General features: G+C 47.8%; 3 protein-coding genes across 7 annotated transcripts; 1 reads left to right on the forward strand and 2 right to left on the reverse strand.

The window, feature by feature from the left end:
- Positions 1-369: 369 nt before the first annotated feature.
- Positions 370-5,193, reverse strand: FUCA1 (alpha-L-fucosidase 1). Its single transcript, XM_075774092.1, has 8 exons — positions 4,802-5,193; positions 4,149-4,283; positions 3,789-3,926; positions 3,017-3,122; positions 2,633-2,833; positions 2,247-2,437; positions 1,326-1,425; positions 370-613 (listed from the first exon to the last, which is right to left on the reverse strand). The coding sequence occupies exons 1-8, from the start codon at positions 5,176-5,178 to the stop codon at positions 473-475; spliced, it is 1,389 nt and encodes a 462-aa protein (XP_075630207.1). The 5' UTR covers positions 5,179-5,193; the 3' UTR covers positions 370-472.
- A 1,362-nt stretch (positions 5,194-6,555) lies between these two features.
- CNR2 (cannabinoid receptor 2) lies at positions 6,556-12,893 on the reverse strand. 3 transcript variants are annotated; one of them, XM_075774045.1, is made up of 2 exons: positions 12,406-12,893; positions 6,556-8,429 (listed from the first exon to the last, which is right to left on the reverse strand). In XM_075774045.1, the coding sequence occupies exon 2, from the start codon at positions 7,858-7,860 to the stop codon at positions 6,811-6,813; it is 1,050 nt and encodes a 349-aa protein (XP_075630160.1). In that variant the 5' UTR covers positions 7,861-8,429; positions 12,406-12,893; the 3' UTR covers positions 6,556-6,810. The 3 variants fall into 3 exon arrangements, with proteins under 3 accessions (XP_075630160.1, XP_075630159.1, XP_010307665.1); XM_075774044.1 differs by having other exon boundaries at positions 6,556-11,229; XM_010309363.2 differs by having other exon boundaries at positions 11,072-12,893.
- A 2,695-nt stretch (positions 12,894-15,588) lies between these two features.
- Positions 15,589-22,773, forward strand: PNRC2 (proline rich nuclear receptor coactivator 2). Of its 3 annotated transcripts, none has more exons than XR_012838692.1 (3): positions 15,589-15,663; positions 20,768-20,973; positions 21,727-22,773. XR_012838692.1 is itself a non-coding variant. In XM_010300392.2 (2 exons), the coding sequence occupies exon 2, from the start codon at positions 21,745-21,747 to the stop codon at positions 22,165-22,167; it is 423 nt and encodes a 140-aa protein (XP_010298694.1). In that variant the 5' UTR covers positions 20,832-20,973; positions 21,727-21,744; the 3' UTR covers positions 22,168-22,773. The 3 variants fall into 3 exon arrangements, 1 of the variants encoding a protein (XP_010298694.1); XR_012838691.1 differs by lacking the exon at positions 15,589-15,663 and adding an exon at positions 19,440-19,692; XM_010300392.2 differs by lacking the exon at positions 15,589-15,663 and having other exon boundaries at positions 20,832-20,973.
- Positions 22,774-22,982: the final 209 nt, after the last annotated feature.

The following is a 22,982-nucleotide window of genomic DNA, read 5'->3' on the forward strand; positions in this document are numbered from 1 at the left end:
ACAAGGGCAAACCCTCTCAGCATTAACGTGAGCATCTCCTCCCTAGCAGATACACATCCCCTGGGCTGCTAACCCCTGGGGGCCACGCAGCCTGGCCTGACACCCCAGTGCAGGTCCTCTTAGCTGCCCCACGCTAACCCTGAGTCTGTCTGACATCGTCACCTATGATCACAGCAGTAACATCCCCCGAGAAGCCCAGCTTTACATCAAAAAACCTTGCTGTTCCAAGTTTAGATGTTTGGCTCGCTGCAGAATGCTGCAAAAGACATCCCGACTTGCCACTGCTGAGCGGAGAGGTCAGTCCTTTGCTGCCAAACAGGGTCCACTGATACACAGATCACTTACGGGCAAAAGGGATTAGAACAGAGATTCTCTTAAAAGAAAAACAATTTATTCAACAATAAATGAAAAATCTGCTCAGACTCAATTTAAAAGAAAGGCGGGGGAGATTGCTGCTTTCATCCCGCAGCCATCACTTCACACCCTCAAGCTTGACAGTCCAGCCAGACTGAGGAGGTAGAGGAGATGGAAGCATGTAGGGCAAAGTTATGAGCAGTCCTTTACCTGGGGACTTCTGCCACTCCAGAGTCCCTGCAAAGCCCAACATCGTCACCTGCAGAGGGCAGGGGAAATGCTCAGTTGTAGCTCTCTCCCATCTGAACACCCCAGTACACCCAAAACACGTTTGCAGTCTCTGTACAGCATTTCCCACACATCCAAAGCAATCCCGCACATTTCCACCCATCGCTCCTAGCACACGAAAGGTAACACACGGGATATTTTGGGGCCAAACGTTTGCCTGTAACTTTTTGGGGACGGGTGGGTGTTTTTTGGTTGGTGTGTTGTGTTTTTTTTTTTTTTTTTAACTAAGAAGGCTTTACCTCTGTTTGTTTAGAGCAAAGGGCACTCCAGCATTTGCGTCACTTACAATTACATTTACAATTAGCAGGTCAGTGTACCTGATTTGAATTTGAGATGCAATACCAGTGATCCCTCCTATGTGTAAGGCTTGTTATTTACTTCACCTCCCTATGCCAATAGGATCAAAAGATGGTGGGGCAGAAGCGCCTCTGGCTATTCCATGGCAGACTGTGAGCCGGTCCTGGCAAGTTCTATCCAATATTCTGTGTTAACAGTGAGCTAAAGCCTGGAGAATAACCTGCAAGGATCTGGAGGGAGGCCAGAGCACCCTAGAACAAGAAGTACGTGATGACAACTTCCCCACTCTCCCCAGTTTCCAAGTGAAGTCAGGTTGGACCTTCCCAGCCCACGTGTGCCCAAGGTGGGCTCTCAGAGTGCATTATCTTTTTTTTCAAGTTTCTTACTTGTGTGGCCGGGGATGGAATGGGTGTGGACAGCTCCAGAACGCTGTCCTGAGGCCAGAGCAGAAAGATGGCATAGACAACTGGTCCCTTAGAAGTGTACCTAAGAGAGGAAGAGTTTGGCAAGGTGAAGAGCCCCATAAGAGAGAGAACCAGACACGAGCTTGACCTTTCCAGACAGTACAAGAACACATCGCCTGCTGTCACCGTACAGGGGTCACCTACTTTCCCCTCATTCCAAAATCTGTCACTTTGGACCCACCGTTTAGCCAGTCAGCACTGACTGATGAAACCCAAACAAAGTCCGTGTGTGCTTCCTAAAAGCAAATGTCATTTGCCGACCTGTCCTCGCCTCAGCTTGTGGTCAGCAGAGCAGATATGCTGCCTTATCCTGATCACTGCACTGCATTTCTAGACTGAACACACTTGGGGGAAAAAAAACCAACTCCATTTTGTAGCATTTCTGGCTCTTGACTCACTTTGTCCTTCTCAGTCAGTATAAATCCAACAGTTGAGTAACAGTAATTAGTACTATTATACAACTGCTTAAAAGCAAATATCGCTACATTTACACGCTCTATGTGTTTACATGAACTACATTTGTGCAATTCAAACTAGCCAGGACCACTACTTCAACAGTCCTAACGACAGCAGCATGGAATTTTTTTTAAAGAAAGAGTTGGGTTTTTTCCAAATCAAGCAAGATGGATGAAGTCCTGATTTTCATTCTCTTCTTTCCAGCAAGATATTCCTTAGATAACACCCTGGGGCAGTAACTGAGCACTCCAATTGTAGAATATTACCTAAATGCCATCTGCACCTGATGGCAACACTTCAGAGTGTACCAAATTTATGAACAAATAATAAATAAATATCAGCTCTGGAAGTCCCAGCCCACATGGCACTGAGCAGTGGGGTCCTTACCAGACCGTGTCTGTGCTGTTCTCCATCTGTACTCTCCATGGCTTCGATCCATAAATTGCCTCCCCATTAGTGTCCAGCCACCTCCCAAGGGCCAGAAGTCTTTCTTGGAAGATGGGAACGATCACCCCTTCTTTTGTAGGTCCCACATTGAGAAGGTAGTTGCCTCCAAAACTCACAGTCTGCACTAGTTCCTGTAAACCAAGGTAACAAACTGAATTATCTTCTCTTCTGAAAATAAAGAAACCTGAGGAGGGCTTTGTCCTCCTTTAACTCCAGCCTGATTGTATGAAACACATGACAACTCCTTCTGCAAGCAGAAGGATGAGGGAAACCTCTAACTCTCAGTAACTCCCCCATGCCTATTATTTTGATTTCAGATTTCTTACCTCAATGATACTTGCTTCGTCCATTAACTCAGCAACGTTCATGTTGCTTCGATAGCCCCAGGAAAGCTTGTCAATGGAGGAGCACATCTCCCACTTGTGAGTTGGCAGGGTCCCTGGCTTGTATTTGTCAGCACAATTGTAGTAGCCTCCATGACTGCATGAGCAGTTATTACACCAACGATCATTAACGACAACAGTGTCCTGAAAGAAGAAACTCAGCTCGGTAGGGAGAATGTTTTGTCTCAGACTTTTCAGCTTGCATTCATCCCTCCTAAGTTAGCAAAGGCATCTAAGTTAGGAGGCAAGTACGTAAAACCTCCTGTGTAATCAAAGGAAAGAGAGAGAGGACCCTCCAGAGGCCAAATCCCTCTCTGAAAGCAATACCTTGACAGGACTATCGTTATAAAGCCAGGCAAGGAAAGAGGTAGAATTCCAGTATGACGCTGGAGCTTCCCAGTCTCCATCCGACCAAATCAAATCTGGTTTATATCTAACAGAGAGATGAATGTTATTTCAAAATGGCTTATTTCCTCCTACCACAAAGGAAGCACTGTGTTTCTTGCATCTGGAGTCTAGTTTCACTAGGAAATAGGAATATTGCCTGACATTACCAGAAGGTTTAGGCCATCACTTTCTGCTTCAGATAAAACTTACAAAACAAGTAAGGTTCTTGCAGCAGCAAAGAATGATGTGTTGATGACAGCTCAAGAGACGATGCAATTCTTCCAAAACCCAGAAGATTGCATCTCAAAGGTAATTACAAGGCACATTCTTTACCTGGGACTATGGCCATTCTGAGCAACATGTGTCCAAGCCTCGTATTTCTGTCAACAAGGGGAAGCAAGGCAAGTCTTCTACTCTACCACATACTAAGCAGCTTGCTCCACTTTCAGAGCCACCCTGCACAAAGGCAGTATTAAAGGGAATTGCTCTTGCATGAAAAAATTGTCTCTATCTTATTCTGCAAGTCAGACTGTCCACAGGGCAAACGTGAATCCCTTTTCTAATTACCACAAATCATTACCGATAAGTAAACACATTTGCCTTGGCAAAAATTAACATTTGCCACCTCTCTTCTCTGCACCCACTTTGCATCTTTCTCTACAGTACTGAAACCAGGAAATGCTCTTGATTCCTAACGGGTTGCAGTTCTTACTTTAAGACAAGATCATAAAGTTCTGGCATTGTCTTCTTTGTAACGAAGTCTTGGGTCTTGAAGCCACTTTTTTTGTCAGCTAGATAGAGTGGATTAAACCACTCTAACAGAGAGTGATACAGTCCATAGCGTATGTTGCTGAGGGACAGAAAACACAGAGGAAAGAGTTAGGCTGGCAGTAGGGATTAAGAACCAGTGGCAGATCAGATTACTGGCATTATTATTTCACAGATTTCATGACTTTGCAAGCACTTCTTTTTCTTCATATTAAACTCACTGTTTTCTGCTGTTTGTCAAGAACAGACAGGAGAATTTGATGCACACAGATAAAAGGAAGAGCAGAGTTTGGCAGTGTCATACCTCTCCCTGAGGGCTTGTCCCAGCTTTCCCACAAGATCTTGGTGGGGCCCCATATCCAGAGAATTCCAGTTCCAGGACACAGGCGACCCCCAGTTGGTGAAGCCTTCATGATGCTTCGTGGTCAGTACCACGTACCTGCAGAGAAAAAACCCTATTCCATCAGGATGACACAGGAACTACCTAAGATATGCCCCAGCCTCACTGGCAAGCCTAGTCACTAAAAAAGGAAGGGACTGAAAAACCATGCTGTGAGGAGCCCTCTTTCACAGCCCTTTACATTTAGAAGCAACTACAAGGATAATAAGGGTTTTTAATGGATTTTAATGCTGGAAAAGAATGAACAATTGATACTTAGAAAATAGCAAGACCCATCATCTCCTCAGCACCCTGAGCATGATCCCTCAGGGATCTCCAGCAGAGCTCAGGGAGCCCCCATCCCTCAGGGATCCCCAGACTTGGCCTTTCCATCCCCTCAGAGCCCCCCAGACATGGACACCCCATCTGCTCAGTGACCAGGGACCCCCATCCCCTCACAGATCCCCAGAAATGGTTCCCCCATACCCTCAGGAACCCCTGGGCATGGCACTCATCCCCTTAGGGACCCCCCATCCCCTCAGGGACCCCAACCACCCCAGCCAGTGCCCGATGCTGACCTAGCACCAGCCTTCTGGAAGAGCTGGGCCCACTCGCGTGGCTGGAAGTCGTGGGCGGTGAAGTGGGGTGCAAAGTCCGCGTAGGTGGTGTCGGGCGGGTAGCGGCACCGCACGAAGCGCTCATAGTCGGCGCGGTGCTCGCCCTGCCAGTGCCACCAGAACCACTCGGAGCCCCAGGCCGGGACGGAAAACACCCCCCAGTGCACAAACACTCCCACCTTGGCCTGGTCGAACCAGGCCGGCAGCGGCCTCGCGTCCAGGCTGGCCCAGTCCGGGCGGTAGCGCGGCGCGGCCAACACCGGCCCCAGCGCAGCCACCACCCACAGCAACCCGCCTGCCGCCATGCTGCTGCGTGACGTCAGCGCGCCCGCCGCCATGGCTACCGAGGCAACGGCGCCGCGCCGCCGCCATGGCTACCGAGGCAAAGGCGAGGCGCCACTATTGCTTCGGAAGGGCCGCCGGTTCGAGGCTGCGGTCCGCTTGGCAGCGGGGCTGGCGGCCCCCTCCCTCCCGCCTTCGCAGCCCGGCTCTGCCCCGCTGTAGCCTCCTGTGTGCTTCATCCTGCGGTTTGAGCCTCTGTGTCCATCCCATGAGGGGCCAGGAGAGAGCCCATGGGGTTGGCCCCACGGCAGCTTGGCCACCATGAGACCACTCTCCCCCTGGCCCTCCCAGGCAGCTGGAGCAGGTCCAGGGCCTGGCTCCAACACCCACACGTGAGGGCTGGGTGCATCCTCTGGGGAAACAGGGCAGAGTCCAAGGGCCTTGTGGCTGTGCCCTGGGCAGCCCAGCCAGGGTCGTCCCCGCCAGAGGTGTTTTGGGAGCTGGCAGGAGCCCTGTTGCTCTCTGGGGCACTGGCAAAGGGCCCCATCTCACTCTGCTCTCCTTGCAGGTTTTGCAGCTAAAGGTGCTGCTTTTGTGTAATTTGCAAAAAAATCTTACCGAGTTCCTCAGGCTCAGAATAGCTGCCCCATCTTGGGCTTAAAACCTGTTGTGTGGAAGAGTTTGTGCCCCAGAGGTTAATGGAAGAAAAGGCTGAAAAATGGCTTTAATGTTTAATCACATAACATCCAACAAACGCCTGCATGGCACAGATTAGCTTTCCTTAAATTTGCTGAAAGAAACATGCTGCCTGCTGGGTCCTGTATGCCTCGAAATCCCTAACTACGGCAGACTCCATAAACCACAGAGAGAGCATTTCGGTTTTCCATAAAGAATTACACGCTGAAACCAACACCATCCTAACTGCTGAGGGACACGATTAGCCAGGACTGTCTGCAAGCGAGTTCACAGAAACCACCTGCCCCTTTCCCAGCAAGGACCGAAGTACCTCCTGCTGCTGCTGGTCCTGCTCCCACGTGATGCAGCGAGGAATTCACTGTTGTCGGGAGCTCATCATGACCCGGTGTTGTTCTCTACTACATTTGCCAGGACCTGAAGACCCTTTGTCACCATGCTGCTAATGCATAATACTCCGGGACAGCATTTACAGGATATTAGCAGTGATAGTGCTATTAGCACTTTGCTGACAGTGCTTGAACAATTCTGCCCATGCCCGGTTAAGGGGTTTAGAGAGAGTTATGTGATGCCTGGGGATTTCTAGAGAACATGAACCTGTGGAGTGTTTCACTTAAGGTTAGCTGTATTTTAAGGGAGTGTAAGGAAGACATCACTGAATGTAAGAAAAATGGGTTAGGGGGTTACTGGTGGACAGGCGGGAGGCCAGGCAGGAGGAGTTGTCATAAAATGTTAGGGTCTGCTGTTCTGGGGCATGGTGTTATCCACTGCCTCATGGCTGGCACGCTGACGTGGCACCGGTATCTCCGCAGCTCAGGGACTGGCTGCCTGTGTAAGTCTGTGCATTTTATGTCCCAGTATCTAAGAATAACATCAGTGGGACCTGGCTCCATCATCCCTCATCTCTCAGGACCTCCATAAGAAGAGAAAAGAAAAAGAAAAGTGATCCAAACTGTTTCTGCCAGCCCGAGCATGGACTTTCCATGGCTGCCTCCCTACGCTGCGCGCATGTCCTCACAGACAGTCTCTGTCATGGAGGACTTGTGGGCGCTCTCTGTTTCTGGGCTGTCCTCCGAGGCCTTCATCTGCCTCCTGAACTGAGAAAAGACCATTCTCAGGGAGGAATATAGCTCCTTGCTCCGCAAGGCATAAATAATGGGGTTCACCATGGAATTGAGCAGGCAGAGGGTGCTGCAGAAGGCAAAGACCTTGCGCAGGTGATCACTCAGCCTGACAAAGATGCTGTAGATCATGAGAATGAGGACCGGAGACCAGCACAGCATGAGGACAGTCAGCACCATGACAAGGGTCTTGGCCAGCATGACATCCATCCTCATCCTGGTGTTTTGCTTTCCCACCTGCACTTGGTGCTTCTCCATGTAGGCAACGTGCTGGTGAGCCCTCCATAGCACGTGCGTGTAGGCGTAGATGATACAGCCCAGCAGGACCATGACGAAGCAGACCCAGCTTGACAGATAGTTATCATCCACAAACGGGAAGAGTTCGGAGCAGGTCGAATTGAGCGTGCAGCAGTTCCAGCCCAGGAGGGGCAGGGAAGCAATGGTCATGCATGTCACCCAGAGCACCCCCAGGGCTATCCATGCTCTCTTCCTTGTCATGAGGAGCTTGTATTCAGATGGTCGGCTAATGGAGATGTAACGGTCCAGGGCTGTCAGCAGCAAGCTGCTCAGGGAGGCAGAGAAGGACGTGTTCACCCCTCCCAGCTGCAGCAGGAACGTTTCTTTAGAGAAATCGGTTTCATTAAAGATGTGGAAGTTAACAAAACTGGAGACGAAAATGACACTGGCCAGAATGTCAGCCAAGGCCAGGCTGCTGATAAAGAGGTAGGAAGGCTTTCTCCTGGTCCTGGGGGAGGAGAAGATCAAGTACAGCACCAAAGAGTTCTCGAAAACGCACAGTGTCCCAAAGAGGCCGCACAGCGTGGCAATGCTTATCTTCTGCGCTTGCGTGCTGAGGACCTTGAAGCACTCCATGGTGTTCACACTGCATTTGGAGGCATTTTCATGTATCCTACAAATATCCATTGTAAATAACTGGAGCCAGGAGCTTGCAGAGAGTGTTTTTGCTTCCTTCTACACTTCTTCAGCTGCTCTGAAAAAGACCGAGGGGATGGGGGCTTAAAGGAGCACAGTAAGAAATAAATTCAACCCACTTGGACACATCCCTCTCCCTAGAGGGAGGCAGGCAAAAGGAAAATAGCCCAGGGAGACCTACTTTCACGTCCAAAGCCCACATGCTAGAGCCAGCTTCCACCCTTTCCCAGCAGAGATCCAGGCTTTGTCCCACCAGTGATTTGGCTGAGACTCATCTATCACAGCCCTCGGGTACCTCATCTGTACCACACCTGTCTCTCAGGATGTTTCCTCACCACAAGAGGGAAGCAGAAACGGTGAGAATTGTACAAATCCTGGGCCAGCCCTTACCAATCCTCCAGGATTCACTGCTAAGGGCCAGCAGGGGTGGAAGGGGCTGCTCATGGTGACGCTGTGCCGTGGCCAGAGACAGGCCCTGTCTGAGTGAAGCTGCCCCAGGAGATGGCTGGGATGGAGAAGGGTAAGGGATATCACACTGCCAGGGACTCGGTGCGACTCATCTGGGAACACAAAGTGTACTTTGAAGCATTTACTCTTCACCAAAGCTGTTTGAACACATAAAATGACAAAACTAGGTTTATATTTCAGCTTGCCCATTGCAGTTTTATAAAGCTCAGCCTCGTTAAAGTTGCATTTCTCCCCCATAATCCCCGTGTTGTGTCAGTTTGTCCCATGGACAGAGTGATTGAAAGTTACTGTTTAACATGAATATTAGAGTGCAGGTTAGACATAAAAATGGGGACATGCAGGAGTTAGACCACCTGAACCTAAGCAGCCCTGTCCATGCCCAGGATTAGATGAATTTTATCAATATTTTTAGCTTCAGCAGAGGTGTGATGGAGGGAAATGCCTTATTTTCCCCTAGGCAGACACTGAGCTGCTCGGTGCACTCTGTGGCAGCAAAGTCGTGTTTTTCTCTACACTTCTGCAGCTTAATGCATTTAAATCCCTTCATCTTCATTACACTGATGAGCTCGTCCTTCAGATGTTATTTTTCTCCCATTCTTGCTCTTGATTATACTCATGCTTTAAACCAAATGCACTTTCTTTGAGGGCTCAGCTGCCTTATGTTGCCTGATGTAACAGGGGGAACAAGGTCATCCTGGACCAGGTTATAGAGAGCAGATGAAGAGGCAGTTGTCAGATACACTAAAGCTGCCTTATTAGCAGAGAGAGATGCTATGTCCCGAGTGCCACGCACCAGCAGGTCTTACTGCCCTGCTACAAAAGCCCACGGGACAGGAACCCTCTTTTCAAAAACACCTGCCTGGCTTCGCATATCCGGGATCCCACATCGGGCAATGGGACCACGAGTTCTTGCTGCTGGAGGACAGCACTGATCTGACAGTGTTCCCTTTCCCCCAGAGCAAACTGACCACCATCTGTCCCTGCTCTCAGCTCTCTTTTGAAAGAGGAAATGTCCACAACGCACAAGCTGCAGCAGATGGGACGTGTGACAGCTACAGCTACGCAGGGAGCGGAGCGAGTGCCCAGGCGGTGCAGGGGCCAGGCTGCTGCGCTTCTGGGCTCCAGACACCTGTAGCTGACCATCTGCAGCTTCTCTGTCTGTTTTTTGAAATTTAGCAAAGGCAATGGCTGTCTTTAGAGGTGATGATAGCCAGCAGTGACCAACACGCTAGAAACCTCTGTCTGCAACATCTTGGCAGTGACATGTATTTTATACCTGTCTTCATTACTTCCTTCCCCGCTGATTCCCCCATCCTCTGGCACCCATCACTGTTTCTGTGTTTTGCAGTAGTTGCAAAATACCCCTGAGCACTTGAGATGCTGCCCAGGAGATTGCAGAGAAGAGCCTGAGCCCCACACTTTGCTTCTGCCTGCCTGTCGGGGCTCAAACATTGGCGGTTGCAAGGCATTTGGTGCACATTACGGCCAGAGCAGTTCAACCCTCATTTGCATTTCTTGGGAGGAGTCCTGGACTTTGGTCTGAAATGTGGTTGGCATTGCAGCAAGCTTCTCTCTTCTTACATCAGGCTCTGGCATGGGGTAATCACGCAGGACCGGAGATGTTGCACACTAATCTCGGCACTCTTGTTTCCTGCAAGCAATAATTCCTAACTGATATTATTAAACCTGACAACATCTCCCTCTTCAGAGAGAGATGGATTTAGCAGACGGATGGACTTTGACATATCTCAGAGCTCACCAGGGGTCACCAGGGCAGCAATGGCCTCCTTGGGTATCCAAAACTCCCTAGCCAAAGCTCTAGCATCCAAACCAAGATATCTCTTAATTAAGCAGACTCCAGCATCACCTTGACATCTATTAATTGCAGCCAGCATTCCCAGGACCATCTTAAATTCTCAGTATCTGCAGTTGCACAATGTCCAATGAACATATTTAGGAAACTGCACTGAACACTAGGAAAGAGACTGAAGGCCAGCAAAATTCTATCCCTCACGTGATGTGGCTTGGGGAGAGAATTTGGTTATAATGGCAAAATAACTCCTGCACTGACTGTTCTGGTACAGCTCTCTCCATTAAGGTGACATAATTCAGATAAGCCCTCAGGTTCAAAATACTGTGCTGGGCTAGTAGTGATCAGCCAGCCATCGCAGAACTTCTCTTCCCACATCTGTTGTATCTCAAGCTGAATGACAAGGATGAATCTCTTTGCAGTTTTGACTGAGCTCCCCCAAATCCTCCTTCCAGCTCCCATGTCTGTGAGGGAAAGCATGGGGCTTTGCTCCAGCACAAGATCTCTTCTGCAGAGGCTCCAGAGTGTGAGCCCCTCTCCTTGCAATGCATGTCCTTTTTTTTTTTTTTTGCCGTAAGGCTGCTTTTTCCTGCCCAGGGGACATTTATCTCTTGTCAGATGGGCTCCTGGATTCAACCATTTGTTTGTTCATGCCCTCTGCCTCCTGCACACTTCAGCTCCTGGGAAACAAGCCAGCCCACGTCTGTATCCCAGGGGAGAGCTGTTCTGCGGCATCCTCCACGGGGCAAGCCCCACTTCAAGGGAGGAAACCTCCTTCCGAGGGGCAGCATCTCCACCTGCCTGGGAATTACAGCCCTGGGCACCATTGCGCATCCCCACCGCAACCAGCCCAACAACCCACAGAGTCCCTGCCTCATGGGCTGACATTTCAATTCAGCAAGAAAGAGTGAAGGAGCTTCTCACCCTCCTTTAGAGTCAGGAGGCTGCAGCACAGATGGACCGATTCCCTGAAAGCTGCAGGAGCCAAGAGGCAATTTCCCGGGCCTCTGCACAGGAGTAATTCTCCTCCCAGCACAGCAAAGTGCCTCCTCCTAGCAGGATCTCCCAGGATGGGGAATATTCTGCCAAAATAAAGCAATGGAGAAACCCCCAGACAGGGCCAATAACAATAGCAGAGCCCAGGAGGCAGCAATTGGAGGCAACACACTGAATGAACAAGAAGCCCAGCTATTAGGAACAAAATGCAGGTAAGACATTTAGGAATGCAATATACTTCTGATACAGCCTCACTGACTGCAAAGTCTGTCCAGAAGCAGCAGAGAAACCTTCTCCCCATTAGATCTGCTTGTGAGCCCACTCACTCCAGCCTAATAACTACTCTGGATTCAGTGGAAATTAAATCTACAAGTGAAAAAGTCCTCTTCCATTTCAGTGCATTGCTGCAATTGATTTCAGCTGTTAGACTTACACTGCCTTGCACGCAGCAGCATGGTTTCTGATATCACTTGGGATGGTTTCTTCATTTACAGAGACATCTCAGACTCCTTGTGATTAATAAGTTAACATACCTGTTGCTTAGATAATGTAAAATTAAATTTTCCTGCTGCAATCTGCCAGTGCAATGTGTCTACAGCACTCTGAAAGTGCTGACCTTGAATATTTCATTGCCAGAATTTCTGAGAGATTTGATCTTTACACTAAAATAAAATGTCTTAAGTGATCACCTAATACGAACAAGTGAAGTGATTTATGCAAAAATTGTCATTAACACTTGGACATTTCACTTGCTGAAAAAGCAAAATATCTTTTGCTTTACAAATATTTTAGTTTGTATAGGATTTCTTGGTTTAGCTGCAGGAGAGGTTTTGCCATTATTTTGGAAATAGCTGTTCATCCCAGTTTGTCCCTCTGACCATATTAAATAATGCTGAGCGGAGTTAGCTCCCTAATGTAAGAACTGCCAGATTACATGCTTTATTTCTATTCAGAGTTCAGTTCTGTCCATGTGTGACTGCATTTGAAGCACGGGGGCTGGGGGGGTGGGGGGTGTGCAGAGCAGTACTGCGAATGCCAGTTTGGGTACAAAGCATGGCAAAGCAGAGCTTCTCTCACTCCACTAAAACCACCACACACGGAGTCATAATAAACACTAACTCGTGCAGAACGCTCAGACTGAGAGCTCAGAATCATATTCACGCTTGCAAGACATTTGGAAATACCTCTGAAATATCCAACGTTAGTATTTCCTAAAAACAGCTGTAAAGAGCTAATCCACAGTCTGCTATTTAAACACTTACCTTTTGTGTTCTCGTTAAGAAAGTATTCATCCTAAAAAACAATTTTCCCACCCTTAGTTATACATTGCATTGCAGTTTTTCCTGAATAACACCGGGAATCTCCCCGAGACAAACCTGGTGCGGCAGTCTCCCCAGACTGCCTGTGTGTGTGTCAGCACCGTGGGCTCAAAGGTACAACATGTTTTACTGCGAGAAAAAGGATCCTTGGCTGCAGAATCTCCCCACGGGTTAGCAAACGCAAACCACTCACCTCCTCTCGCTCACATCGTGGGCTGGGGATGCTTGGGGGCTTCCCATCCCTCCAGGTCTGAGGGCAGTTTGTGCAGCTGCGGACAGTGCCTGCTTCCCTCTCCTTTCACATCACTTCTGGTTTCATCTGGGTTTCTCGTACCATTCTGTTTTATTCTCCTGGGCTGGAAATCCATCAGTGCAAATCTTTCCTCTGGTTTCTTGCTCTCTTTTGCATTCTTTTGGTGAATGTGTGGCAGGTTTTCTTTCCTTCCCCACTTCTCCTCTGGGGCTTGTGTTCTGCTTCTGGCTGCTAATGCCACATCTCACAACCACCCTAACCCTCCGACTCGCTGAAATAATTTGTTCAGTCCCTCCAATTCCTCCATGTACCTGCTGTGTTTGAGGCAAGAGACATTCAGGGTCTTTTCCTGATTTCTCTGGGGAAGTGGAAGAGGAAGGGAAGGAAAAGAGCTAGAAGCCAGACATGGAAAAATCTGGGTATACGTAGCTGTGTGCAGGTCTAAGGGCAAGCTCAGCAATCTGCCACCTGTGTGCTTGCCTGGCACCATGAAGAGCAAGAACCCCACCGGTCTGTGCCCCAGAAAGTGGGCAAGCCACTTCTATGCACACAAATGTGCTCAGCTAATGCCAGAAGGGTAAGGTGATTTTCTCTTTGCAAGTGGAAGGGAAAGGAAACGGCTTAAGGTCTTAAGTTACACAATCATACTCCTGTGGTCGTGATGGACCCAGGGCTGCAGAGGCTGAGGTCTCTGCCCTACCTGCTCGCAGCTATCCTTCCTCACAGCTAACCACTTCTCCTGCTCAGCTGTGCAGCAGCAGTCTGTCACTAGTTATTCGCAGGTTGTGCTGTTGCTGCTGTAAGGCAGGGCTACCTGGCAGCTGACACCAGAGCACCGAGGAGTCTATCTCCTGTTACTTGAGGCTCCATGTTGGTGGGTGGAGGCAAGTTTGCCCCAAATCCCAAAGGAATTGACCACGTTGTGGTTGCATAAAAACCATACAACCTGTACCAAGGAGCACACGCTGTGCTGGCTGCAAAGACCGTGCTTCATAGCCCCTGGATGCACCCTGCCACACAGCAGGTCCCACTCTACCATCCTACAGAGCAGCTGCAACCTCCTCCCACAGCCCCACCCCAGCACCATTGACCTGTCTTCTCCCAAGCAGAAACTCAACCTTCCCTCCTGCTTTGATCCCAGTTGCTCCATTCGATAGATTCACGATGGTTTTGAGTAGCAGTTACATCTCCTGCTCTCCAAATCTTTGCTTCACGCATTCTCTATTGCCATTAATTGTGGCTCAGGAGTTTCCCAGCGGCTGCTGGAGCTCAGCCATGCCCCCGCATTCAGCAATGCTTGGCTGCCCTCTCCAGGGGAGCCCGCAACACTCGCAGGGACGTTGGCCTGCGGATGCTTGAGAAAGAGGCAGAATTGGGAACCCAGCGCTTCCTCTTGGCCCCTGGTCAGGAAAAGGGGGTTCCCCCGCTTGCCGGGGTGCTTGGGAATGGCTGGGACCTGTCTGACCCTTCCAATGCTGCTCAGGGCTGGGTGTTTTTGAAAGCCCCTCTCTGGATCTCAGGCATGGAAATCACAATAAAGATGAAAGATATCATGGACTATTGTATAAACAAAGAAGAAAAGGCAGGTTATCAGGTCTGTCTCAAAAAAATAAAAGCTTCCATTTCAGTCCCCATGAACTGACAAATTTTCCCTTGCAGGAACAAATATGAGACTGTAAAGCGTGAAAAACAGCAAGATACTAGTCCTGAGTTAGAAAAGCAGCGCTCAGCCCCGAACTATTCCCTGCTCTGTCACAGGTTCACATCCAGAGGATCCTGTGAAATACAGACCCAAGTTTCCTCTGTCTGTTCTCACAAAGGAGTGCGTGTTATAAGAAAGAAATTTTATTACTGCAGCATAGCTAGAAGCTTGTAATTTGGTTTCTAGACATTCTTTTGTCGCAAAATTGTCCTGCCAGAGTAAAAGAAAGCCCTAAAAGGCTGACTTCTGTAATGTAAGGTCTTTCTGCTCCTCTCTAGCTTGGATTTTTTCCCCCAGTATCAGCTGCAGCTGACACAGCTGTGAATCACCCTGCTTTGCCCCCTCCCCCCCCCCATACCCAGGATCAGCAGCTGGGATCAGTGATCAGCTTTATAGTCCCACAAAGGTCAGGATCTGCTTTTGTCTTTGTGCCTGCTAGCACCAAGCAGAAGTACAACAAACTCCTCACTCCTGGGTACAAAAGGAACACCATCCCTTGTCCAGGTGGGATTTAAATGGCCTCTCTCTCAATTGGGTGGGGTTGCCTGGATTCTGTGCACCTGGCTTTATGATATTTAAGCCAGAAGCACAATCAAGTGTAACTGAGCTGCTGTGTAAATATCAGTGCAGGATTCTGTTGGGCTTTTCAGGATGGACTTGGTAGCAGTTTGCATTTATTGCCTTGCTGTCAGTAGCTGTACTGGATCTCTACAAGTTGAATGAGGCTGAGTGGAATGGGCAAGCTGGAGAGATGACCTTGGAGGGGATGCTTTCCCTGCAGTCCTCCCACAGGTACCAGCTCTGGTTTGCTGGGCTTGTGTTTTGGTGAGCTGCTAGCTCTGGTCCTGCAGTGTGCTGGAGGGAAAACTCAAAGAAAAGCTGTGCAGGCTGTGGGGAAAAGGCCTTGTGAGCTTGGTCTTGCTCAGTAGTAGTGTCTGTCTCAGGAGCAGCAGGAACAACCCTGGGGCTCTGTTAGGATGTAGCTCATGTGATGGGGTGCTTAGTCACCAGTGCTTGTAGAAAGTGCGGCTGTGCTCTGTGGGAGGACCATGACTTGTTTATATTTCTCTTTGGTGTGTGCTGGCAGAAAATTTGAAAACTGAGTGGCCCAGGCAGGGCTGAGGGTGGAGGCACTGCTCATGGTGATAAGGTGTGAATCAGAGAGAGGGGGTGACTTTATACTGCACTTTTTTTGAGGAAACAGTCAGGAAAAAAACCCACACTTATTTTCTTCTGCATAGCTCAGGTGAGTGAAATGGGGCTTGTCTGATGAGTTCACTCTCTGTCTAGGTAAGGCAGTGCCTGTGTCCTGGGTGAGCAGTTCCACTGGAGAACCCTCTGCTTGTGTATGAGGTGGGTCGAGGGTGGAAATGTTTTTACTGCTGATAGGATACGAGCCAGGCATATTGATTTAAACAGGCTGAAGGTTCCTGCAGGCTTCTGTGAGTCAGTGCTGGTGTGGATTTGAACAGGGAGCTGTTGAGACAGACAGCCTAAAGGGTATGACTCGGAGTCATGCCTGGATGTGCTTTTATTTACAAAGTTCGGACATCAGCTGCAATGAAGGTGCTTCAGCACAAGTCCTTTAAGGCCATAAGGCTCAGGGCTTGGACAGCTGATTTTTTTATGAGCTCTGCATGTTCATGGTGGTTTTACTCTTGGTGCTTTGTTGTGTCCTGTGTATATACAAATGTGCATGCTGTGGTCATGCAAAGGAGATGTGTTCTCAGCAACACTCCTGAGCATGTCACTGGTTTTCAGCACTGCAGAGGAGGAAACTCTCATTCTGGAGATGATGCAACTTGGGCACTGGTGGACACTGACTTAATATCTACAGCTTATACAAAAAGTATATTTATGTATCCTGCATCTGCTTTATTTAATGACAAACTTATAAGGGGCTTTAGGCAATTAAAGTACATAGTTTTACTGACTTGTTGGGGTGCTTGCCTTGTACCTCTTCTCTGTTTACTCTGGAGAGATTAAATGCCTAGTTAGTTCCTGTAGATCATTGCCGTGGATTTCCTGAGCTTGATTTGACTGAGAAGCAGGGGTCCTCTGCCCAAACAGAATAAAGGATAATCTAAATGTAACTGCATACTCAATACTTTCATGCAGTTTTTTTAAGAAATACAAACTCAATGCATTTTCCACATGAGGAAGACTTAGCTAGACTGGTACCCTGGTTAATGTTTGGCTCAGATGGAAACACCTAACTAGTTTCAAGTGTGTCAGGGGACTCTTAGTAACCCTGAAGTGTTTACTTTTTATGGCTCTAAAACTCAAGTAACCACTGGATGTTTGTCACCTGTGGAATAAAACTGGGCAATGGTTCACTACTGACTTAGAAATGATTCACCTGTGCTGCTGACTTCCTGCAGCATCCATCAGTGGGTAGTTCCACTGAAATGCTCTGGCAGGTGTGGTTAAAGCCATCTTGATCACAGCTGGAAGTGTTTCAGTTTGGGGCTAATGAAGCTCTGGGGACTTTGTCTTCACTGGAATGTCTGTGCAAATTGCTAGTTGTTGCAATGTCAGCACAGATGGAGCTGCTTCCCTTGGGCTGGTATTAACACTTGCGTTGAGAGGGAATGGAGATGCTGAACAGAAAATAGTAGTGGCTAGGGAAAACCTTGAGTTGTCACTGTGGCAGCAAAAGCATGGAGAGGAGGATTTGAGTAGTGTAGATCCCACTGAAGAAACTGGCTCCCTGGGAACATGGGGAAACTCAGTAGTGATTGTAGTCAGCCTGGAGGAAATGCAATAATCCCAAGCAAGCAGATATTTGCACAATAGAAAAAAAAAACCAAACATGTAGAATTGGTTATAGGACCATGTAGCAAAAGCACAGTGGAGCTGAGGTCTGTCACCACGTGGCAGTGTGCAGCAAAGTCAGGTTTGGAGGTTCAAGCAGCACATTGGAGGGCACTGCCCCTTGGTTCTCATCTTTGGCAGGTGGAGGGCTGTGTGGCATGAGCGGTGAGGATGAGCTGCTCCTCTGGGCAGCTCGCATCTCGCTGAAGCCTAGTCTGCCCATCAACAACTGAGGTGAATACAGAGCATTACCATAGCTCTAGGACTTTGTCTCCTTTTCTTCCATTGCAGGAGAGAAAACCAAGGTTTTAGCAGCTGAAGTGTGAAGCATGAGTAATTTTCTCTTTGCTTGCGAGTTGGGCATTGTAGTGTGTTGGATATTCTGGACTGCCTGCCCTTTTGATTTAAAAATACCCCTTGCATTCCTGCTTGAACTCTGAATGACACCCTTTACTGGAGTGTTCAACTGGTTTCTGGTGTGTTTCAGTGAAATAGTTTCTGCACAAGTACAGGATTGGTTTATCACTGACATTTCCTGCTCTGCTCTGGCTAAATGTGTCAGCCTGACCCCAAAACAAATTCTGAAGAACAAGATGTTTTGTTTTTTTAAAATATCTAAAAGATAGTGAGGAAAACCTGCCAGATCTCATGTTGTCCTTGATCTGAACGTGGCTGTTCCACTCCCCAGACAAGTAAGTCCATTTGCAGCCTCTAAAATGCTGTTTCTAAATCTCAGTGACATGTTGTGACTTAAAACCACTTACACACTCAGATGAGATGATGTTTTAGCAGATATAGACACACTAAAGATAAAACCAAGCAAAAATCTGCTGATGTGCATTATAGGACAGTTGTTTGAGATAATTAGTGGAATTTCAAGGGTTAAGTGTTTGGTTACAGCAGATACTGTTGTCTTCTAGCTAAATGAAAGCTACTAAAAGTATCTTAGGACACTAAGTGCCAAAAAATCCAGAGCAAAGGGAAGAAAACAAATTAATCTCATTTATTTGTGCAAACATACAATAAAGAACATGAACAAAGGTCTGGGCTTGTTATGGTCAACAACACTTTGTATATTAAAACATAGCATTTTTTTCAATAACACTGTATAATGAAATACAAACTTCTTAAAGATGCAGCTTCTCTTTAAGAGTACTTAATCTTTGTCCTGTTAGTGCCTGGGGATGCTGGTGGGTCAGAGTCCTGTAAAACTTGGTGTTGGTCAGTAAGAAACCATCTCCATTTTAACTGGTTTACAGATAAGAGTAATTTTTTCCATTCTGTAGCTGAAAATGCAGGGTGCCTCAATGAACTCCCCAAGGAGTCTGTCTATACCTTAAAAACTCTGAATGTTTAAGTACTTCCCCCCTGCATTGGTTAATCTGAAATAGTAACTTTTTGTTTTCTCTTTTTGGTCCTTAATGCAGTGTCCAGTGCTGGACACAGTTGGAGTGTGCAGGTTTCTTGTTTATATGATTTTCAGCCTGTGCAGGGTAAAGGCCAAATCTCCTGGGTTCAGTGTAAATGATCCCTTGAGGCAAAATAAGGATATGTGAATATAAACACAAACAGCCAGGGGCTCGGCGGTTTTGAATCCCTTCCCACAACAGTAGCTTAAAACAGTGGAAGCTTTCCTCTTACGATTTGACATTGAAAATCCCTCTAAATAATTTAAATTTTAAAAGTTATTTAAATAGATGTAGGTGTGAGCTATGGGCGTGACAAAGCCCTTACTCGGCGATACTCCATTTGGCAATCTGAAAGCCTTGGGGATCTCTGCGGGGCTGGATTTTTGCTCTTTGTTCGCTGTTGAGTGACTCCTCTCTGCCGGGGACCGCTCTCACAGCCGGAGGGACTGGGATTTTTTGTAATTATTTTACTTCTTTGAAGCACCAAGCCGGTAAGCTGGCGCGACCAACCCCCACCTCTGTTGTGCTAATTCCTGAGCGGAGGAGGGAGGGAGCGAGCTGGCTGCGTGGCCGGGGAGGGTTGGGGAGCACAACCAGGGGACCCCTCGCACGGTACCGCGGGCGCTGCCCAGCGGAGGGGCCGCGGTGCCGGCGCGGCCGCACTCCCGAGCTGCCCTGCGCTGAGGGAGATTCAAACGGCGGCCCCCGCCCGCGGCGGTCAGTCTGCCCTGTCCCCTCCCGGCAACAGGCGGGCTTGGCTCGCATTGTGGAGAGAGCGGGCAGAACGCTCCTATTGGCTGAAGCAGGGTGCTCTGGGGAGGGAGGAGGAGGGTAAGGGTGTTATACAGCGTAGGGAAGCTGGCCGCCATTTTTGTGTGGGAGCGACGAGTGGGGCAGCGGCAGGGGTTCGTGGTGCAGTTTGGGCTGATGGCTTTGCCGGGGGGGGGGGGGGTGTCGGAGAGTGTACGGCGGAGGAGCAGCGAGGTCGGTTCCTGAAAGGCCTGTGTGTCTGTGTGTCTGTGCTTGTGGGCGAACCAGACGGATAGAAGTCGGTAAGGGGGAAGGCCGGGCGCTGTCGCGCCATGTGCGCTCGCTGGGCTGCTCCATGGTTGGGAAGTGGGGGACGGGGGTTCCCGGCTCCCGTGGGGTGTGGCGGGACGATGGACCGGGGGTGTGTGGGCAACAATAGAGAGAAAGTTTGGAGACGAACAGCCGAGCTCTGGGCAAGCGCCGAGCCTGTGAGGGCCCCGCTATGGTGGAGCAAACAGTAGCTTGGATTATGCTAATGGTGTCACCTCGGCCTTTAATTTTAGTCGCAACAAGGCGAAAGCTGGAAGTGAAGCTGCGGCGGCATTGGTGGAGAGAGCAGGGCTCCAGCTCCTTCCTGGAGCCTTTGGGGAGAGATGGAGTGAGGTGCTGGTGACTGAACAGTGCCACCTCGATTAGGGGGAGGTGAACAGATTGAGTGCCCTTAAGATTAAAATTTCTCAAGATTCAGGAGAGGATGGGCCGCGGGTAAGCAGGAAATTATTGTAAGAGTTAATAAGGAATTATTTGCTAACGAAGGTACAAAAACCAGCTGGCAGATTAGCAGTGGAGCTCTGTGTAATGGCTGAAGAGGGTTGGGGTGCGATTGGTTTCGTGGAGAGTGTTGGGGGGACAGAGCTGGGCGGGTGAGTCCTCAAGGGGTGGTTTTTCGGGGGACGCTGTCTTTGTGCTTAGGAGTGGTGCACTGAAGGGCTAGTCTTCCTGAGAGTCAGCCCCCAAGTGTTTTCCATTGTATTTGACTTTTTTCCCCCCTATTTAAAAAAAAAAAAAGTTCTTTGCCTGTTAAAAGTACTTGAGATATATGTAGAGAGAGCACGATAAAAATGCTATTCTTTGTGAAATGCTAAGTATGATGGTGAAGTATATACAAATAGACTAAGATAAATACTGCTGTGTCTTTGGTTTTTCATTGAATGTTTTAAAGTTTGAAGTCTGTTGTCTAACAAATAAGAGACGCAACTGACTTTATGAATCTGCAATTTATTTAGTTTCTCTCCTTTTTTTTTCTTTTCTTCCAAATCTGAAAGGGAAACAAATAATTCCCTCTAACCTGATTCAAACTACATCTCGTTTATGCAGTGGGACTGCTCCCTGAAGCTTTCTGTGCCGAGAATCTGATGTTGGGCTCGGCTACCTGGCTGAATACAGCAGATCAGCCCATGAAAACTTCTATTTCCCTAGCCAAAGGAAGGAGTCAAGCAAAGGCAGCACCTACTTTTTCAGGCTTGGAAGCAAGAAAGGGGGCAAGAGTTGGAGAGTGTGGAATCTGAGAAGACAACTGAAAGGTAAATGGGGGTGGGAGGGGAACAGTAAAGTGCAGGAGAGTCCACATGAAGGTGCCGAGTACTGTGTGATAGTATCTGGCTGTCTGCTTTGGAAGTCTCAGTCTACAGTGGCTGCTTTCCATTGGACGTTGGTTTCAGTTCACTTTGGGTTTATCAGAGTAATTCTTGGACTTACCAGGAGGGCTAGGGAGTGGCTTTATCAGTGCAAATTTTGTCCAGACTTTTAGGTGTAACAAGCTTGATTTAGATGTCTTTAGGATTAAATACTAACACCTTAAAATTGGCACTGTATTTTGCAAACAATGTGTCTTTCACATTCTTCAGTAACATCTTTTGATCAGAAGAGGTGTGTTTAGTAGTTGGACTGGCTGGAGGATCAGTGTTTTCATACCTGGGTAGACAACGGTGTGATTGTGGGTAAGGGGACTGGGGTGCAGCTCCTAAGGATGGATTGGTGGATGATGTGCTGGCCAACTGTCAGCAGCAGAATTGTTCAGCCTTTGCAGAATCAGTGATCTCCCACTCGGAAGATATGCTGCATTATAATTCAGTGCTCATGAGCATGTCAGCTAAATTCTTAGGTACTGCTAAAGTGGTGTCCAGTAAAAGAGAAAAACCACTAGTTTCAACTGAGATAAGCTTTGGTTAGATTGATTTCAGTCCCCTTGCTTAGAATCTAAAAATTCTCTGAAATATTTTGTTTAAAAAAAAAAAGTAGTAATGCAAACTCCACTGACTTTCCTGTTTTTACAGGTGACATTTAAGTTGAAGATGGGTGGTGGAGAAAGATTCAACATTCCAGTTCCCCAATCTAGAAATATCACCAAGAACCAACAACAACTTAAAAACAGGCAGAAGAATAAAGACCAGAACTCGCAGATGAAGACCTATATGAAGAAAGAAAGAGGACATGGATGCAACTCATCATCTGGTGCATGGCAGGCCATGCAAAAAGGGGGAAAGAACAATGCTCATTTCCCCAGTAATCAAAATTGGAGTCCTACTTTATCAAATCGCAACCTGTTTTTCACACCTCAAACCAATCAGAACTATGCTGGAGCAAAATTTAGTGAGCCACCCTCACCAAGTGTTCTTCCTAAGCCACCAAGCCACTGGGTACCTGTTTCTTTTAAACCTTCCGATAAGGAAATAATGACATTTCAGCTTAAAACATTACTTAAAGTCCAGGCTTGAGATGTAACTTTTCGTATTTTTAAAGTTATTTAAATTTACAGGGTTTCAAACTTGAGAATTGTTACTCCTCACCCCAGATGCACAGGTGTACAGAACTAGATGTTCTTGCTGCATGTAGTTAGGCACTTGGAAGAGAAGGGGCTGGAAGTTTACGTTCCCCTAATGTTTTACCTCAAAAAATTGTGTGCTGTGTTCACTGTGAAATAGGTATTTTCTCTCTGATCAATCTAATCAAATCTTGAACAGTTGCCAGTAAGAGTAAATGGGGCTGTCTCTCAAAATTGAAATTGTGACTACTTTCTGGTATGGTGTTAGAAAACCAGCTTTTACCTAACTTAATGCAGCATTAACTGGAACAAAAAAAATGCACTGAAAGCTTTAGTCAGGTACTTTGCTGCCTTTCAGACTTGTGTAAAATTTGCTAGTTAAACTGCAGAGCAGATTTGCTTAGGAGCTGTTGGTGCATGTTCTTGAAAGGCTGGAAGAACACACCAGGCAAATCTGTGATCACCTCTCCGGCTCTAGGAATGCTCCTTGGACTCTCACCAAGTCAGACTGTGCCAACTAATGACACTGCAGTGCCAGATAACTGCCAAAAAACTGGGGGGGTGGAATTAAAAAAAACCCAAACCCTTTGTATTCCAACTGCACTGATGAGTTCTAAAATAGACTTTTGTATCAGTTTTTTAAATTGTGAAAAAGGTTGGAGTAATTACTTAGGTTGGTCTTAAATTGGTTACCCTGTAATAATTGAAGTTCCAGTAGCTTGTGACAGGTATTAAAATGTTTTCATAGGGAAGACAGAGCCATGTAAA

The sequence above is a fragment of the Balearica regulorum genome, chromosome 22, assembly GCF_011004875.1.
Source record: "Balearica regulorum gibbericeps isolate bBalReg1 chromosome 22, bBalReg1.pri, whole genome shotgun sequence".
Lineage (NCBI taxonomy): Eukaryota > Metazoa > Chordata > Aves > Gruiformes > Gruidae > Balearica > Balearica regulorum.

Bases quoted from the DNA above. Each gene is read 5' to 3' on its own strand.
- FUCA1 (XM_075774092.1), bottom strand. From the start codon at position 5,178: ATGGCGGCGGGCGCGCTGACGTCACGCAGCAGCATGGCGGCAGGCGGG. The intron at 4,284-4,801 runs GTCAGCATCGGG...TTTTCTCTGCAG, and splicing joins TTCCAGAAGGCTGGTGCTAG to GTACGTGGTACTGACCACGA. The intron at 3,927-4,148 runs GTATGACACTGC...TCTGTCCCTCAG, and splicing joins GGACAAGCCCTCAGGGAGAG to CAACATACGCTATGGACTGT.
- CNR2 (XM_075774045.1), bottom strand. From the start codon at position 7,860: ATGGATATTTGTAGGATACATGAAAATGCCTCCAAATGCAGTGTGAAC.
- PNRC2 (XM_010300392.2), top strand. From the start codon at position 21,745: ATGGGTGGTGGAGAAAGATTCAACATTCCAGTTCCCCAATCTAGAAAT.